The following is a 19,752-nucleotide window of genomic DNA, read 5'->3' as shown; positions in this document are numbered from 1 at the left end:
TTTATACATTTGACATGAAACTGTTACACATTTTAGGGAGTAAAAATACTTTTAAAGTGCCACCTCTTCAAATTGGCTGCCACTTTTCATGAATTTCAGTCAAAAATGAATTATTAGACATAAAGATTATCATCTATGTTTAGTTTGGTTTGACTGGGATTGAGTCCTGGTTACATGCTCTCTCTTCTTGGTAAGACATTTAGAACTAATACCTTTTGGGCTCGGGGGAACCTGCTCAACAGCAACTCTAACTACAAATCCCACACTATCTGGGAGAAACTCCAGCATCTGCAATACTGTATGCCTCTTGCTCCACCAGCATGATAGTTACTGTGGACACTGACAGTAAACACCACAGAGCAGACAGTAAAGGATGAGGAGAATGTTAATTAGATATATCTAATATATTGATGCCTCTATTATAAAATGTTTAAAATACGGGATATGTGTGTGGGATGCAGTTCCAACAAGATTATGTTTTTGATGTTTATTAAAAGACTGTCCAATATTATGTTCACAGGATATCCTGAATATTCAATTTTAACAACAAACATGGAGATCCACAATTAAACTTAAACAACGTCCAAATACAAGAACTTTCTCAACACACTGGCTGTCCAATATTTAGTTTGTCTGGAGGTCCAGAATAAAACTCTTCACATTTTTACTGTCTGGAGGTCCAGAATCATTCTCTTGAATAATAGAGTTCCACAACTCAAACTTAAAAAAACCTAAATAACCAATCAAAAGGTTACTTATCATTTTCATAGATGATTGGTTCATTGAAACAAATAGTTAAATACTATTGGTCTGATTTAATCACATGGTCCAGAATGGGAGGTGCCAAAGAATTTGAGAACTTCTTGGTTTGAAGGTATTTACACCAATTTAACTTAATACCTATAACAAGGTGATAACTTATCAACTTATCCAAAGCTGACAGCCTATTCTAAAGACAAACATCCTTAAAAGAGTTAAAGGTGCTAATGGAAGCCATAAGACAGTAACAACATTCCAGGATTAAAAAGCTACCTTACATACCAGACAATATTTTAAGGAAAATATATAAGAATTTTTGTGAGTTTTAAGAACTTTGGAACAAAGTTCAAAATTGAATATTGAAATTATGAAAAACATAATCCTGATTTCAAGACAATCATTTTGATACTAAATTTGGCTATGAAAGTCAAAATTTTTAACATACTGTGTTTTTATTGACTAATATTTTTTTATATTTATTGTGACACATTACATAATATTATGTATGAAAAAAGAAGCGTCATAATACCTCCTTACAAAGGAGTAAAAAAGAACCTAAGTATATATGTAAAGTCTCCATGCTTGAAGACTGCCTACTAACCTGCAGCAATAGTTTATTATTGAATTGTTGGGATCATACTTTATGATCTGGAGAAAGCAAAGAGCACTATACAACTGGAGCTACCAGCTTCATATTCTTCCATCCACAGTAGGGATGATTGTTTGTCTGGATAGAATTGGAATACACAGCAATTTCACTTACAAATCAATATATCATCTATATAAACTGTATTTACAAACTAATGGACAATTCTATGACTTGGGATGCACAGCATGCAAAAATGAGCGGTTTGTTTGAAAAAAAAACATGTAATAATTTTGCCTCTATTATAATAACCCTCTTAACATGTTAATTTGTAACACTGTACTGATGTCCCTGCTATAACTGTCCTCCTAACATGTTTATGTGTAACAGTGTATATGCATCTCTTCTATAACTGTCCTCCTAAGATGTTTATGTGTAACAGTGTACATGACATCTCTTCTATAACTATCCTCCTAAGATGTTTATGTGTAACTGTGTACATGGCATCTCTTCTATAACTGTCCTCCTAAGATGTTTATGTGTAACAGTGTACATGACATCTCTTCTATAACTGTCCTCCTAAGATGTTTATGTGTAACAGTGTACATGACATCTCTTCTATAACTGTCCTCCTAAGATGTTTATGTGTAACAGTGTACATGACATCTCTTCTATAACTGTCCTCCTAAGATGTTTATGTGTACTTGGTGTCTCTACTATAACTTTCCTCCTAAGATGTTTATGTGTAACAGTGTACATGACATCTCTTCTATAACTTTCCTCCTAAGATGTTTATGTGTAACAGTGTACATGACATCTTTGCTTTAACTATCCTCTAATATGTTAATGTGCAACAGTGTGCTAATGTGTCTGCTATAACTATCCTCTAAGATGTTTATGTGTAACAGTGCACATGATGTGTCTGCTATAACTATCCTCTAAGATGTTTATGTGTAACAGTGTACATGACATCTCTACTATAACTTTCCTCCTAAGATGTTTATGTGTAACAGTGTACATGACATCTTTGCTTTAACTATCCTCTAATATGTTAATGTGTAACAGTGTGCTAATGTGTCTGCTATAACTATCCTCTAAGATGTTTATGTGTAACAGTGCACATGATGTGTCTGCTATAACTATCCTCTAAGATGTTTATGTGTAACAGTGTACATGACATCTCTTCTATAACTTTCCCCCTAAGATGTTTATGTGTACTTGGTGGCTCTACTATAACTTTCCTCCTAAGATGTTTATGTGTAACAGTGTACATGCCATCTTTGCTTTAACTATCCTCTAATATGTTAATGTGTAACAGTGTGCTAATGTGTCTGCTATAACTATCCTCTAAGATGGTTATGTGTAACAGTGCACATGATGTGTCTGCTATAACTATCCTCTTATATGTTTATGTGTAACAGTGTACTTGATGCCTGTGCTATAACTATCCTCCTAAAATGTTTATGTGTAACAGTGCACTGATGTCTCTACTGTAACTATCCTCTAATGTGTGACAGTGTATCTGCTATAACTATCCTCTAATATGTTAATGTGTACCAGTGCACTGATGTATCTGCTATAACTATCCTCTAATATGTTTATGTGTAACAGTGTACATGATGTCTCTGCTATAACTATCCTCTAATATGTTTATGTGACAGTGTATCTGCTATAACTATCCTCTAATATGTTAATGTAGTACACAGTAATACTAGAGTACTGTATAGCTGCTATAACTTCCTCTAATATGTTAATGCTTAAGTGTACTGAGTCTCTGCTGTAACTATCCTCCAATGATGTTTATGTGTAACAGTGTACATGATGTCTCGGCTATAACTTTCCTCCTAAGGTGTTTATGTGTAACAGTGTACATGATGTCTCTGCTGTAACTATCCTCTAATATGTTTATGTGTAACAGTATACTGATGACTATGCTATAACTATCCTCTGATATGTTAATGCATATTAGTGTACTGAGTCTCTGCTGTAACTATCCTCCAATGATGTTTATGTGTAACAGTGTACATGATGTCTCGGCTATAACTTTCCTCCTAAGGTGTTTATGTGTAACTATCCTCTAAGATGTTAATGTGTAACAGTGTACTGATGACTCTGCTAAAATCTCTGATTAGTAACATATTAGTGAACTGAGCTCGTAACTATCTCAATGATGTTATGTGTAACAGTGTACTGATGACTCTGTGTAACTATCCTCTAAATTTGTTAATGTGTAAAGTGTACTGATGACTCTTGCTATATACTATCCTCTGAAATGTTTATGTGTAACAGTGTACTGATGACTGCTATAACATCCTCTAATATGTTATGTGTAACAGTGTACATGATGTCTCTGCTATAACTATTCACCTAAGATGTTTATGTGTATTAGTGTACATGACATCTCTTCTATATCTATCCTCCTGAAATGTTTATGTGTAGCAGTGTACATGATATCTAATAATCCTGTTTCTGGGGCAACAATTAGTCGAACATTGACTGTCTTACGGACAGCTCTTTTGTATCTGTAACAGTGTAAATTATGGTATGCTATAACTACCCTCTTAAGATGTTTATGTGTAATCTTGTAAATAGTGTCACTGGAGCCTCTGTGGCCGAGTGGTTAAGGCCGCTTACTTTGAATCACTTGCCCCTCACAGATGTGGGTTCAAGCCTCACTCACGGTGTTGAATTTTTCACACGAGGGAGCCATTCCAAACTGGCTTATGGTCCAAGGTTGGTGGTTTTACCCAGGTGCCTGCCTGTGATGAAAATGTTAGTGCAGGCAAGCAAATATCATACTCAGTTGCCGGACCAGGCAAGTGAAATATATGAAATATCCCAAGAAAATATTACTTACTATTCTCAGAAAATCGTGTGCTACTGTTTTTGTTACTGCATTGCATTATCTTATCACATTACTATGTTACATTTTGGGTTTCAGGCAAGTAAAAAAAAAAAAAAGTTGAATTTGCCCTGTTGGCATTTAAGTCAAGCCCTGGTGACTACGCACCTAAGATGTTTATGCATATTACTGTAAATAATGTATCTGCTATGTTTTAAACTAAGCATTTTATGTATAACAGTAATGTGTCTGCTATGACTTTTAAAGCTCCTGGATGTTTTATGTGTAACAGTATAAGTAATGTCTGTAACCACTTAGAACTTAATGAAGAGATATTTTAGTGTGAAATCTGAGAGTTTTAACTCCCAGCAACATTACAGCTATAAGGGTATTCTGCTGTAAAATAAATATTGTCTCCAGAGACAAATTGCAGATTAAACATGTTAAGGCGAAACTCCTCTTCTGTTGCTTTTTAGCTCACCTGAACCTATTAGGTTCAGGGTGAGCTATTAGTATGGGGTGGATGGTCCGTCGTCCATCGTCCGTCGTCCACATTTTTACTTAAACATCTTCTCCTCTGAAACTACTGGTCAGAATAATACCAAATTTGGTCTGTAGTATCCTAGTGAGATCCTCTGTCAAGTTTGTTCAAATGCGAGCACTTGGCCCCTTTTAGTGGCCGCTAGAGCTGAAAATAGAAAAACCTTTAAACGACTTCTTCTCATGAAGAGCCTGGTGGATCTTCATCAAAATTGGTCTGTAGCATCATTATATGGTCCTCTCCTTTTTGTTCAAATGGGGGCACTAGGTCCCTTTTAGGGGCTGCAAGAGCTAAAAATAGAAAAAAACCTTTAAACGATTTCTTCTCATGAACCACTTGATGGATCTTCATCAATCTTGGTCTGTAACATCATTGTAAGGTCCTCTCCTAAGTTTTTTCAAATTGGGGCACTTGGCCCATTTTAGGGGCAGCTAGAGCTAAAAATAGAAAAAACCTTTAAATGATTTCTTCTCATGAAATGCTAGATGGATCTTCATCAAACTTGGTCTGAAGCATCATTATACGGTCCTCTCCCAATTTTGTTCGAATGGAGGCACTTAACCCCTTTGAGTGGCTGCTAGAGCTAAAAATGAAAATGCCTTTAAACAACTTCTTACCATGCACCACTTGATGGATCTTCATGAAACTGGGTCGGTGACATCATTATATGGTCCTCTCCCAAATTTGTTGAAATGCACTTGGCCTCTTTTAGGGGCTGCTAGAGCTAAAAATAGAAATACATTTTAAACAACTTCTTATCATGAACCGCTTGATGGATCTTCATCAAACTTGGTCTGTAGCATCATTATAACTTCCTCTCCCAAATTTATTCAAATGGGGCCACTTGGCCCCTTTTAAGGGCTGCTAGAGCTAAAAATAGAAAAAAACTTTAAACGACTTCTTCTTCTAAACCGCTTGATGGATCTTATCAAACTTGGTCTTTAGCATCATTATTTGGTTCTCTCGCAAGTTTGTTCAGATGGGGGCACTAAGCCCCTTTTAGGGGCTGCTAGAACTAAAAATAGAAATACCTTTAAATGATTTCTTCTCATGAAATGCTAGATGGATCTTCATTAAACTTGGTCTGTAGCATCATTATATGGTCCTCTCCCAATTGTGTTCGAATGGGGGCACTTGAGCCCTTTGAGTGGCTGCTAGAGCTAAAAATAGAAATACCTTTAAACAACTTCTTACCATGCACCACTTGATGGATCTTCATGAAACTGGGTCGGTGGCATCATTATATGGTCCTCTACCAAATTTGTTGAAATGGGTGCACTTGGCCTCTTTTAGGGGCTGCTAGAACTAAAAATAGAAATACATTTTAAACAATTTCTTATCATGAACCACTTGATGGATCTTCATCAAACTTGGTATGTAGCATATTTATATGGCCCTCTCCCAAGTATGTTCAGATGGGGGGCACTTGGCCCCTTTTAAGGGCTGCTAGAGCAAAAAAATAGAAATACCCTTTAAAGTATTTTTTAATTTAATTATTTAGCTCACCTGTCACGAAGTGACAAGATGAGCTGTTGTGACCGCTTGATGTCTGTCGTGCGTCGTCAGTCATGCATTGTCAGTTGTGCGTCGTCCGTCAACAATTTCTAAAAAAATCTTCTTGAAAACCACTAGGCAGAATTACACCAAACTTCACAGAAATGATTCTTGGGTGGTCCCCTTTCAAAATTGTTCAAAGAATTGAATTCCATGCAGAACTCAGGTTGCCATGGCAACCGAAAGGAAAAACTTTAAAAATCTTCTTGTCTAAAACCACAGGGCCTAGGGATTTGATATCTGGTGTGTAGCATCATCTAGTGGTCCTCTACCAAAATTGTTCAAATTATCCCCCTAGGGTCAAATATGGCCCCACCCCGGGGGTCACATGGTTAATATAGACTTACATAGGAAAAACTTTGAAAATCTTCTTGTACAAAACCACATGGCCTAGGGCTTTGATATTTGGTATGTAGCATTATCTAGTGGTCCCCTACCAAGATTGTTCAAATTATCCCCCTGGGGTCAAATATGGCCCTGCCCTGGGGTCCCAAGTTTTACATAGACTTATATAGGAAAAAAAGTTTAAAAATCTTCTTGTCTGAAACCACAACACTTAGACCTTTGATATTTGGTTTGTAGCATTGTCTTATGGTCCTCAACCAAAATTGTTCAAATTATACCTCTTGGGTGAAGAGGCCCTACCCGGGGGGTCCCAAGTTTTATATAGACTTATATAGGAAAAAGCTTTAAAAATCTTCTTGTCTGAAACCATACGACCTAGGCTTTTGATATTTGGTATGATACATTGTCTTCTAGTCCTCTACCAAAGTTGTTCAAATTATGCCCCTGGGGTTAAAAGAGGCCCCACCCTGGGGTCACTTAGTTATTATGTGAGTTATATAGGAAAAATACTTAAAAAATCATCTGATCCTGTTTAATTATAATTACCTGATGACCCCAAGTATTATGATGTCACTTGACTGTGAGCTTGACCTACTGACCTACTTTCTTGTTTTTTTTAAGATACATCCTTGAAATTTTGATGACATACACAGTTTTGCACACAAATCATAAAACTGAATTTCATTGACCATGAATGTGACCTACTGACTTTCTTAATATTTTCTCATCATTTTGACATTTGAAACATGTAGCTCATATTACTCAGGTGAGCGATCCAGGGTCATCATGACCCTCTTGTTTTAAATTTTTTTTATTCTTTTTTAAATTTAATACTTTGTCACAAGAAAGATCTAATTAGGTAAAGGTCGGCTCAGGTGAACAACTTAGGCCCTCTTTTTTTTGTATAACATCTTTCTAAACAGTTTCTTAGAAAAGTATCAAAATCTAGGGCAGATTGCGATAATCAGTGCTTAGTGCCCACTTCAAAGAGGCAAGACTTGTTGTCAGGAAGTGTAGAATGTTTTCCTGGGGCCTTCTTACTGAATCAGTTTATACTATATTTTATCAGAATATGCTTTACTTTTGTACTTTTGTGTCTGTTGGTAAAGGGCTTTGTGAATCAATCATGATACCATTCTGGCTGCTCTTGACAGTATTATTATCCCCCGACGAAAGTCGGAGGAATATAGTTTTGGCGTTGTCCGTCCGTCCTTCTGTCCAAGCTCACATTTGCATACTTAGGTGGCTATAGGAACAATAGGTAACTGTACTTTTTCTTTGATGTCATTCATTCCGCAAGGCTTTTATGTGGCTATTTTTCTCTTACGTGGCTAAAAGAACAATAGAGAGAACAAAACAGTAGCCACATAAGTATCCATATGTAGGAACTTTCGTCTTTCCGTCTGTCCATCCGGGCTAACAAATTGGTACTTGAGTGTCTAGCAGGTTAGGTTTTGGACTCTTTGTTTATATGACAGTCACTTTAAAAAGTGTCCAAAAGCGGGAGGTTTATGTGACTAATTTTTGGGTTTATGTGGCTAAAATTTAATATTGTAAAATCACTTAAGTATCATACCGTGAGTCCGTCTGTCTGTCCGTCCGGAGCCATATCTAGAAAATGGTTGGGAATATTTATATAAAACTTTATATACATGTTCACCACTATGAGTTTTTGCGGCCCTTGAAGTTTCAGTCAGATTGCCCTAGTAACACCAGAGTTATGGCCCTTAGAAGTTTCTAGTGTTAACTATATAGGGTACTATAAATATGGCAATTTCTGCATCATAACTTTTGATATATTTGACCTAGAACTATGAAACTTAAACAGAATTTAGATCACCATAATGTGGTTCAGTACACACAATTTCGTTCGGATTTATTTTGTTAATTAAGAGTTATTGCCCTTTACTTGTATAAAAATCCACATATTTATACATAACAAACTTACCATTTGGTAGAATTTCATTGAATTTCTTTCATTCTTTTCTATGAACATTTATTGTAAACATGTGAACTTGTGTACCCACACCTGGTCATCCCCTTACCTTGATCACATCCCTCATTCCTTATTTTAGATTTGTTTCAAACAAACTTCATATACATGTTCATCACTATGTGGTTATGGGCCCATCAAGTTTCAGTCAGATTGCCCAAGTAATACCAGAGTTATGGCCCTTAGAAGTTTCTAGTGTTAACTATATAGGTACTATAAATATGGCAATTTCTGCATCATAACTTTTGATATATTTGACCTTGTACTATGAAACTTAAACAGAATTTAGAGCACTATTACGTACGGATTTCTTTTGTAACTTCAGAGTTACTGCCCTTTAATGGTCTAAAAATCCACATATTTGTACATAACAAACTTGCTATTTGGCAGAATTTCATTAAATTTCTTTCATTCTTTTCTATGAACATTTATTATAAACATGTTTAGTTGTGCACCCACACCTGGTCACCCACTTGCCTTGGTCACACCCCCTCCCCCTCCCAACCCTCCTCCCCCACACAAAAAAAAATCAAACTATATGTTTAAATGGATGCTAGATCATTCATCCAAAGTTCATTTTTTGTCATCCACAGTTTTACTTTATCTTTTTCTCAGAAACTTCTTTTCAGAGTTATACCAAACTCGATTTTTAAACAAATAGGCATGGATGGATCTCCCTTTAGTTTGTTCAAATGTTTCTTTTTGGCAACTTTCATGGGCTTCATGAGCTAAACATAGAGAAAAAAACTTTTCAACAATTTGAACTGCCGCAAATTTCTTAACTTTATCAAAATGGTTGTATTTGACTGCCCTAAGGGAACACCCAAGTTGAAATGTTCCCTACGGTAGTTGACTTCTCATGAATTGCATAATAGTTTAATTTTAATTCACTAAACTTATCTACACAATTTATGGATAGAGGTTTCTCCAGTGAATCACATAGAGGCCACCAGAGCAAAATCAAGACCTTCGAAGGACTTTTTGTCATGAGTAGCTGAATGGATGTTCTTCAACTTGATAAGAAGCACTTTGTAAATTTCTTCAAAACAGTAACTTTAAAAGTTGCTGGAGCAAAAAAAAAAAAAAAAAAAAAACAAGAAAAAGCTTTAAACAACTTCTCATGAACAACTTAACTAGTTCTCTGATCTGTTACAAACTGGTTCAAATTGGTTCACTTGAACCGAACTTGAATTGACAATAGAAAAACATGTGGACAGAAGTGGGTAAGTACAATAGATATTCAGTAAAGAAAACAAAATACAAAATTGTTTGTTGTATTATAATAAATTATAATTAATTTGATTGGTTGTCTTTTCAAAAATAATGAGTATAGATCAAATATATTCAGAAAAAATTCCAGTTGGAAGTTAACCAAAACAATTCATAAATATTTCCTATCTTGTCCTAAATTTTAACCGAAAATTCCAATATTGGCTTGATGAACATGACAGTTAATTCTAGTATTGACCAGATTTAAATGAATGTGTGATAAAAATATCTAAAAATTATCAAAATTATTTCCTATCTTGCGCTAAACTTTACACAAAAATCCAGTTAGTTAATATGGTACTTTGTCAGAACAAAATTAAAATCTTGTCTAATTATAGAATCACTGAGTATTATCATCAGTTCTGTCATTATTGTGGATTATTGGCAGTGATATTTTTCAGATCTCTAGAAATATTGAAAGTAGGTTGTGAATTTAATGTTAGGTGTAATCACACAAAAGTACACAGTTCATATTGTCCTATAAATATGCTGAGGGAATTATACTAGATTTTCTCTTTAATGTCATTTCCATTCAGTTTAATTGAATATTTGATGACATGAAATCTCAGGAAATAGGCAGGCCTGATAGAATTTTTTAAATCTTTTATCAATCCCATATAGTACTAGGCTTGTTCTAATCCTATAAAGGTCTTAAAACTTATCAGCTGGTTTTTGAAATTAAAAACGATATTTCAAAGGGAACAGGATATTTGATATTAGAAGTGTCTCTCAGAAGGATAATACTTTCTCAGCCTTTATGATGTTCAACCAGGGTTTTATTGGGAGACAGTCTCATGTCTAGAATTGTGTTACAATGACATTTAAATGCTTTCTGATTACAGAGAGTTGTGGGAATTATACCAAATGTAAAACACTGGGATGTTAGGAAATTGACAATTTCTGTAAATTTTGTGAAGTTTGATACATAAAAGCCAAATTTAAATCTGCATTACTTAAGGTCTTAATCTTGGTCACAGTGTCAAATCATAGAAAAATGTTAGGCAGCATTTTCTACTTGATCATCATATAACTTTTTTCAGAATGTTTGTTTCTACGAAATCTAGGTCAAGTTTAAAACTGGATCATGTAATGTCAAAAACTAGATCACTAGGTCAAATCGTAGAAATACTTTAAATTCATTGAAATTATTGAAGAACTTGGTTATTGATTGATCTACCTGATTTACATTAAACATGGCCAGAATGTTTGTTCTAATGAAGTCTATGCAAAATAAGGTACTAACTTATCTGAAGTAAAAACCTGGTCAGGTGAGCGATATAGCGCCTTCAGGTGACCTATTGTGATATCATTTTCTGTCCTCCATTGTCAGCAGTTTTAAATTTAACACACTAAAGGTCACAATTTTTACACAATCTCCATGAAACTTTGTCAGAATATATTCTTAAACAAAAAAAAATATTAAAAGGCATGGATTTCTTAGAAGCCTAGAGCACAGCAAACAGAGTCTTGGACAGCTGTGAAACTGGGTCATTTTGGGTCAAAAACTAGATCACTAGGCCAAGTTATAGAGAAACCTTGTTAACACTCTAGAGACTTAGTAACATTTTCTGCTTGATCTGAAAGAAGCCTGGTCAGAATGTTTGTCTCACTAAAATCTTGGTTAAGGTTGAAACTTGGTAATATGGGATTAAAAACTAGGTCAGCAGGTCAACTTATAGAAAACCCTGGTTTACACTCTAGTGGCCACACTTACTGTTGTAAGAATATTTGTTTTAATGAAATCTAGAGATCAAGTTTTAAACTGGGTCATCTTGGTTAAAAAACTAGGTCACTAGGTCAGATCATAATAAAATTTTGTTCACGCTTTAGAGGCCACATGTTCAAGCAGATCTATCTGAAACTTAGTATACTGTTTGTCCTTCAGAAATCTAGGTTACGGACCAATGAAAAAACTTGTTTATGTACTAGGGGCCACATTTTATTCTTGATCTCCGTGAAGCTGTGTCAGAATGTTTGTTAGAAACCATTTGAGCAGCACCATGAGAAAACCAACATAGTGCATTTGTGACCAGCATGGATCCAGACCAGCCTGCCCAGTCTAGTCAGGATCCATGCTGTTCTCTAACGGTTTCTCTAATTGCAATAGGCTTTGAAAGCGAACAGCATGGATCCTGACTAGACTGCGCGGAGGCGCAGGCTGGTCTGGATCCATGCTGGTCGCAAATGCACTATGTTGGTTTTCTCATGGTGTGGCTCATTTAAAGTTCTGGGGCTGGGATTTATCTTGGGAGTCGGAAGTTTTTGTTTTTGCTTTGTATAAAATCAGGAACTCGAAGGCAGAACCTTTTCAAGAGTAAACCAAAGACATTTAAATATTTTTTCAATATAATCTCTTTTTGAATTTATTAATAAGATAAATTATGCTTTTGAAAATCATATTAAAATGAAATCGCATTATAGTTTTGAAATACAGAAACTGATACTAACGTATGAAAACATTCACCAATTTTAGTTTTCCAAACGTTTTCAAACTACATACCTCTTCATTAGTTATATTATAAATTCTTATGATTTAATGTCATTTTTAACATTTTTAGTATGATGCCTCCCCTTGCCCTCCATACTTCAGAGATGATGTTGTATTATAGCTGTGGAAAATGTTCCTAGGTGGGGGATGTTGGTAACACTGTTATAATCTCTTGTTTTCTGAGCATACAGCCAGTCTGACAGTGGTCTGCTAGATATCATTTACATCACATCCAGCATTCCTCATCTATTTCATTTTGATTTTTTGGAGGCTTGTATAACATTATTTTGTAATTTCATGACAAACTTGCCTCCTGAATCTGTAATTTTTCTGGGAGTTCTTTATTCTCAGCGATTTACTGCAGTTCATGGTTTACTGGGGATCCTGCTGGTTTTTCCATTATTGTGTGACAGTCTCAAATTTGGAGGCTAGCTGTGAAGATATATGTAGTTGATGAATAAAACTTTTAACAAATGTGTCTTTGAAATTTTTAGATCTTAGACAATATTGATCAGATTACTTGTATTTTGTAGGTACTTTATCCAGCTTTAATTATGACTTGGTGCTCAGGGACGGACCAATTTCTAATGTTGGCAAAACTTGTGGTCCAACCCTTTTGTATTATCACACATTCGCAAAGTTACTGAATACTTCCTAATGTACAGTAGTAATATATATGTCTTGTATAATGATAGTTTGCTGTTGTATATATATTTACATATGCATCTGTATATTATTGTCTTGATGTACATTACCATAATGTCTTTTGTGATGATTACAATAAAATATGATTAAACTAAAAATGACTTGGTGCCAGTTATTGCAAGGCTAAGTCTCAAGGAGCTAGAGCAGAGATTACTGAGTAACTTTAAAGCATTATTTCTTGAGAACTGCTACCAAGATGAATCAAGAAATAGTGAAGATTATAAATAGGCTGAAGATTTTCTATGATATATTGAATACATTTAAGTGGTCCAGATTTTTTTTTTTCATTTTTTTTTATCCAGATCAAACAGTTGTGTGTAAATAATGCCTAAATACAATGGTGGTATCTGTTCATTTGTCTGTCTGACCATCTGTCATTTATAAAATTAAATGGTGGATTCTGCCATAACTTCAGAAGTCCAAGACACTTTATCACCTGGGGCATTTGGAAAATATGCTTATTATTTTATTTTCACTGTATGTACACTGTCTGTCTGTCTGTCTATCTGTCAGTCTGTCTCACTCAGAAGATAGACCATGTGTGAACTTGAAAAGTACAATTTTTTTCTTCATGAAACCTGTTTTTTATATGGTGGGTTATTTGGAGAAAAATATAGGTACTTCAGTAAGCTTCAATATAAATAAGTGGGATTATTATGGCAGCAAAACTACAAAGCTCCATCCAGTGGGAACTTTTATTGTTGCTGTCTTTGTTAAAAGCAGGAATAAATAGAAGGAATAAATACAGGTAGTTACTTTTGTTGTTTTGTTGATAGGGAAATTTGTCTTCCTCAAGCATGACAAATACTGGTAAGTGTTATAGAGATGAAGATGTGACTTTGGTAATAAAAGAGGATGGTTACCTTGTGTGGAGAAATTGAGTCAAAATTCATAGACAAAAAGTGTTGAAATAGTTTTTACGACTGTAGGGACTACTCATCCAAACTTAGAAGAGAGATTCTTTTCAAAATCATTTGATAGAAACACATTTAAGTTTTTCCAGTCACCTTGACTTTAAATATTTGTCATAAAGCATTAATATAATGGTCATGTTTTTTTTCTGGCTTTTTTTTTTCAGGAAAAAATTTCTTGCCAGCCATGGTCCACAAAAGCTTCAAAACTTGCTCAACCAAATCTCAACTACATTGCCCCAGAGGTGCAAACAGATAAGAAATGCAGCATGATCAGTGATATATTCTCACTAGGAATCACAGTGTGCTGTATATACAACAATGGTCAACCTCTCATCAGTGCAGAACATAATCCACAGACATATCTCAAACAGCTTGAACAGGTAATAATAATTATTATAATCCATAGATACAACTTAAACATGTGATATAATCAGAGCTTGAACAGGTAACAGAATTCACAGAGGCATCAAGAACAACTTGAACAGGTTACAGAATTCACAGAGGCATCTAGAACAGCTTGAACAGGTTACAGAATTCACAGAGGCATCTAGAACAGCTTGAACAGGTTACAGAATTCACGGAGGCATCTAGAACAGCTTGAACAGGTTACAGAATTCACGGAGGCATCTAGAACAGCTTGAACAGGTTACAGAATTCACGGAGGCATCTAGAACAGCTTGAACAGGTTACAGAATTCACGGAGGCATCTAGAACAGCTTGAACAGGTTACAGAATTCACGGAGGCATCTAGAACAGCTTGAACAGGTTACAGAATTCACGGAGGCATCTAGAACAGCTTGAACAGGTTACAGAATTCCCAGAGGCATCTAGAACAGCTTGAACAGGTTACAGAATTCCCAGAGGCATCTAGAACAGCTTGAACAGGTTACAGAATTCCCAGAGGCATCTAGAACAGCTTGAACAGGTTACAGAATTCCCAGAGGCATCTAGAACAGCTTGAACAGGTACAGAATTCCCAGAGGCATCTAGAACAGCTTGAACAGGTACAGAATTCCCAGAGGCATCTAGAACAGCTTGAACAGGTTACAGAATCCCAGAGGCATCTAGAACAGCTTGAACAGGTTACAGAATTCCCAGAGGCATCTAGAACAGCTTGAACAGGTTACAGAATTCCCAGTGGCATCTAGAACAGCTTGAACAGGTTACAGAATCCACAGAGGCATCTAGAACAGCTTGAACAGGTTACAGAATTCACAGAGGCATCTAGAACAGCTTGAACAGGTTACAGAATCCACAGAGGCATCTAGAACAGCCTGATCACATAACAGAATCCACAGAGGCATCTGGAACAACTTGAATAGGTTACAAAATCCACAGAGGCATCTAGAACAGCTTGAACAGGTTACAGAATCCACTAACATATCTCTTAAGATCTTGAACAGGTATATTATGCACAGGCTAATTTAAAGAAGAAAGCTTATTTTATGTAACAGCTGGAGCAATTCACAACCATGAATAGGTTATACTGCTTAGAGGCATAGTCAGCTGAACAAGTTAGAGTAGTACATGAGCATAAACAGCTTGAGCAGGTAGATAAACAGATATGCTGATACATTCCACAGATAAAGCATGAGAAGTAGATCACCTAGTACAGTCTAAAACAAACAGTTTTATTAGGTTGTACAGAACAGCTACAACCAAAGAAGTTTTCCACAGAAATAATCAGTGGAACAGGTAATATAATACTCAAACATGCTTCATAACTAGTACCAGTTAAATTCTCAAAAATGAGAACATTAAACACAATCCACAAACATATTTCACAACTAGATCATAAAAATGACAATCCACAGACATTCCTTAAAAGCCTAAAATAGTTTCAGCTTTGTTCAGAGTGAACTATTAGGTGGATTGTCTGGCATCTGTTGTCCTGCATTAAAATTTATACTAAAATCTTCTCCTCTGAAGCTGCTAGTGAATATTCCACCAAATTAGGTCTGTAGCATCTTGGCATGAACTGTCTCAAGTCTGTTTAGATAGTTCCACTTGACCTCTGTAAGCATTTTGTATGGACTTCTCTCAAGCTTTTCATATGGTTTTGTTTAATCTCTTCTAGGGACTGCTAAAGGTAAAATAGAAAAACCTTTGGATAATCCAACCCATGAGGCACTTGATGAATGTCCACCATACTTGGCTTGTTGCATCCTTTGACCAAGCTGTATCTGCTTAACCCCTTTTAGATGCCAGAAGAACCTTTCAACAACTTGGTCTCATGAATCACTTGATGGATCTTTACCAAACTTGCTCTATTACACATTGTATGAACCTCTGAAATTTGTTCAAATGTTTTGCTTGACCCCTTTTATGGATCACAACAACAAAAAATAGTAAAACCTTTAAACAACTTCTTCTTATGAACTACATGAATTTCATCACACTTGGTTTGTAGTATTTTTGTATGGATCTCTCTCAAGTTTTTCAAATGGGTTTTGGTTGACTCCATTTACATGCTAATAAATCTAAAAAAAAACGACTTAAGACATGTTTTACTTCTTAATTGATATTCACCAAACTTGGTCTGTAGCATTTCTGTTTGGCCTCCACTCAAGTTTGGCCAAATGGGTCTGATTCGTCTCTTGTAAGATAACATTAGCTAAAAATAGAAATAAAACTTAAAAAAAAACTTCTCACTTGAACTACTTAGATTTTCACGAAACTTAGTAAGTAGCATCACTGTATAGACCTCTCTCTTGTTCATTCAAATGGTTCAACTTGACCTTTTTAGAGGCCATGTGGGCTAAAATTAGGAAAAAAACTTTAAATGAACCTTATGGGTCTTCTCTAGAATTACTGTAATATCCTTGGACATTTCTCAGGCTTGTTTAGATGGTTCCACTTGAGGGCAGGTAGTGGCCACGAGAGCTAAAAACAAGAAAAGATTTAAACTACTTCCTCTCATAAACTACTGAATGGGTTGTCACTAAACTTGATCTGAAGAACTCTTAGTTGGATCTTTTTCAAATTTGTTCAAAGGTTATGCATGGCTTTATTTTGGGATCATTACAGCAAACTTACTGTAGTGTCCTTGGAAGGACATTACTCAAATTTCTTCAAATGGTTCCACTTGACAGCAGGTAGGAAGGCACCAGAGCTAAAAATAGAAAAGGATTTTATCAGCATCTGCTCATGAACTGTTTGATGGATTGTCACAAAACTTGATCTGAAGAACTCTTACTCGAACCTCTCAAATTAAATCAAAGGTTGTGTATAGCTATATTTTACTGCCATTCTAGCAAAAAATGGATACCTCTTTTAGTAACATTTATTGAACAACTGAATGTATGTTCACCAAACTTGATCAAAAGCAATGTCAAAAGGTCAAGGTCTTCCTCAATAAGTTTCTATAATTAAACTGGATCCATGAGTTGTATAGATATATGTATTTCTTTAATTAACTTGCAGTTAACCCAGCAGTTTGGAGATGTGGCTCACAAGATGCCTCTCCCACTTGTGGAACCTGTGGAGAAAATGATCAACAAGGACACCAGATACAGACCTACTGCTCAGCTTTTTTCACTGGTATGTACATAAAATGTGTCTTGTTTCACCTGATTTTAAACCTTCAGTATTATCTTAATTTCACATTCTTAAAATTTTGCAAGCTGAAATTAGTGCATCAGTATTGCATTTGTCACAATGTTAATTTTCTCTCAAATAACAAATTATGCTTTTGAGACTGTCAAATGTAAACTTTTCAGTAAAATTAGTCTGTGCATAAGATATTAAGCACTTCTGTTTCAGATACTGCCTCTGTCATTAAGCCCTTTGACTTGAAGTTCAATTTGTCAGGTTTTAAATTCTCTTAATTACATGTACCATAATTAGTTTGATGAATTTGATTAGATTATCTGTTACTTCGCCTACATATTTGCTACGGTTGTTTCAGGTATTCCTGTGGATGAGTTATTAATTTTGAATGCTATGTTTGTCTTTGACTTTGAATTAATACTTTGGAAGTTCATGCTAGTAGTTTGGTGTCGGTTCCATATTTCAGATTGATTTGAAGGAGTTGTCTCAAGCTAACTTCTATGTATCTTCCTTAATAAACAAATGAAACACTGTGACAATGGTACCATGTAGTCTATGGTCCATCATACTTTGACAGTAGTGTTCTATAGCCCAGCATACTGTAACTATGGTTTTTCTATGGTCCAACTTGTGGTTGCAATGGTTCAGCTTGCTGTAACAATGCTTTTCATTGGTTCATGCTGCTGTGTGGTCAGCATACTTTGGCTATTATTTCTATGGTCCAGCATAGTTAACATTGGTTTGTGTAATGTAAAATGCTGTTACAATGATTTTTATGGTGTTGCTTGCTGTTACAGTGGTTTGCCATAGCTCAGCATGTTGTAACAGTGCTTTTCCATGAATTACCCTGCTGTTTCAATTGTTTTCCATATATATAATTATAATAGTCCGTAGTCCAGCTTGCAGTCACAATATTTTTCCATGGTTCAACATGTTGTAACAATGATTTTCCATGGCCAAGCTTGCTGTTACAGTTAATTTTACTGTAGCCCAGCATGTTGTTACAATGATTTAAATGGTCCAGCTTGCTGTCACAGTATTTTTCCATGGCCCAGTATGTTTGGCTGTTTAAAATATTCTTAAGTTCAGTGATGTTTACTTTAACTGACTAGTGTACTAGTTCATATTTTATGCAAAGGAAAGCACAGCTTTGGTCAATTCTTGTTGTCTATTAATGTATGATAGAAGCTGTTTATTGTCTATTTCTAAAACTATGTTGTCTCTTTTACAGTTGAAATATTTTCATGATCCAGTGGTGTCCTGTTTACAGAGGTTGGACAATTTAGAGCAGTTGGAAACCTCTCAACAAAGGGCAGAAGTTTACACAAATCTCATTCAAGTCATTCCAGATATACACAAGGTAAAATTGTGCTTATCAAGGTAAATGCTGAGGTAAAATCAGGCAATGCAAGACACATTATTAGAATGTCATATTTTTCAAAATCCATGCTTTAGTTAGTGAAGTGATGCCAAGCTGCACAAAGTACATGCTTAGGTAAAGACATGCTTCGTAATGTGTATGATTAGGATGTAAAGTAATTGTTACAGAAAGTACATGCTTAGGTAAAGACATGTTTCACAATGTGCATAGTGCATTAGGTAAACACTGAGGTAAAGTCAGTCTTCTTTAGGTACTTACTAAGGTAAAGTCATGCTACACTAGGTACATACTGGGATAAAGTCATGCTTAAATAGGTTCATACTGGGACAAAGTCATGCTACAATAGGTAAATGCAAAGGTAAAGTCATGCTTCCCTAGGTACAAACTGTGGTAAAGTCATGCTACAATAGGTAAATACTAAGGTAATATCATGCTACATCCGGTATGCACTGAGGTAAAGTCATGCTTCACTAGGTACATTCTAAGGTAAAATAGGCTAGAATCTATACTAAAGTATTGGCAAAAGTAATCATGCTACACATGGTAAATACTTGGGAAAGTCATGCTACAGTAGGTACATACTTCAGTAAAGTAATGCTACACTAGGTACACACTTGGGTAAAGTCATGATACACTAGGTACATACTGGGGTAAAATCATGGGACAGCAGGTACATACTGGGGTAAAGTCATGCTACATTATTTGCGTACTGGAATAAAATCATGCTACAAAAGATTTATGATAGGTAAATTCATACTACACAAGATACATGCACTTGCAGTCATGCTACACAAGATACAGGCACTTGCAATCATGCTACACAAGA

The 19,752-nt window shown here is 35.4% G+C and overlaps 1 protein-coding gene across 3 annotated transcripts in view; it reads left to right on the top strand.

Annotated features, from left to right (window-relative positions):
* The window catches only part of LOC128555512 (SCY1-like protein 2), a 503,011-nt gene that overhangs the window by 401,073 nt on the left and 82,186 nt on the right, over window positions 1-19,752 (top strand). For all 3 annotated transcript variants that reach the window (XM_053537940.1, XM_053537941.1, XM_053537939.1), the window contains exons 9-11: window positions 14,161-14,376; window positions 17,420-17,536; window positions 18,777-18,905. In XM_053537940.1, the coding sequence (XP_053393915.1) occupies window positions 14,161-14,376; window positions 17,420-17,536; window positions 18,777-18,905 (462 nt within the window). The remainder of the gene's footprint in view (window positions 1-14,160; window positions 14,377-17,419; window positions 17,537-18,776; window positions 18,906-19,752) is intronic.

The sequence above is a fragment of the Mercenaria mercenaria genome, chromosome 3 (assembly GCF_021730395.1).
Source record: "Mercenaria mercenaria strain notata chromosome 3, MADL_Memer_1, whole genome shotgun sequence".
Classification (NCBI taxonomy): domain Eukaryota; kingdom Metazoa; phylum Mollusca; class Bivalvia; order Venerida; family Veneridae; genus Mercenaria; species Mercenaria mercenaria.
Note: the sequence above shows the minus strand (reverse complement) of the source record. Positions and strands in the feature narration are given on the sequence as shown.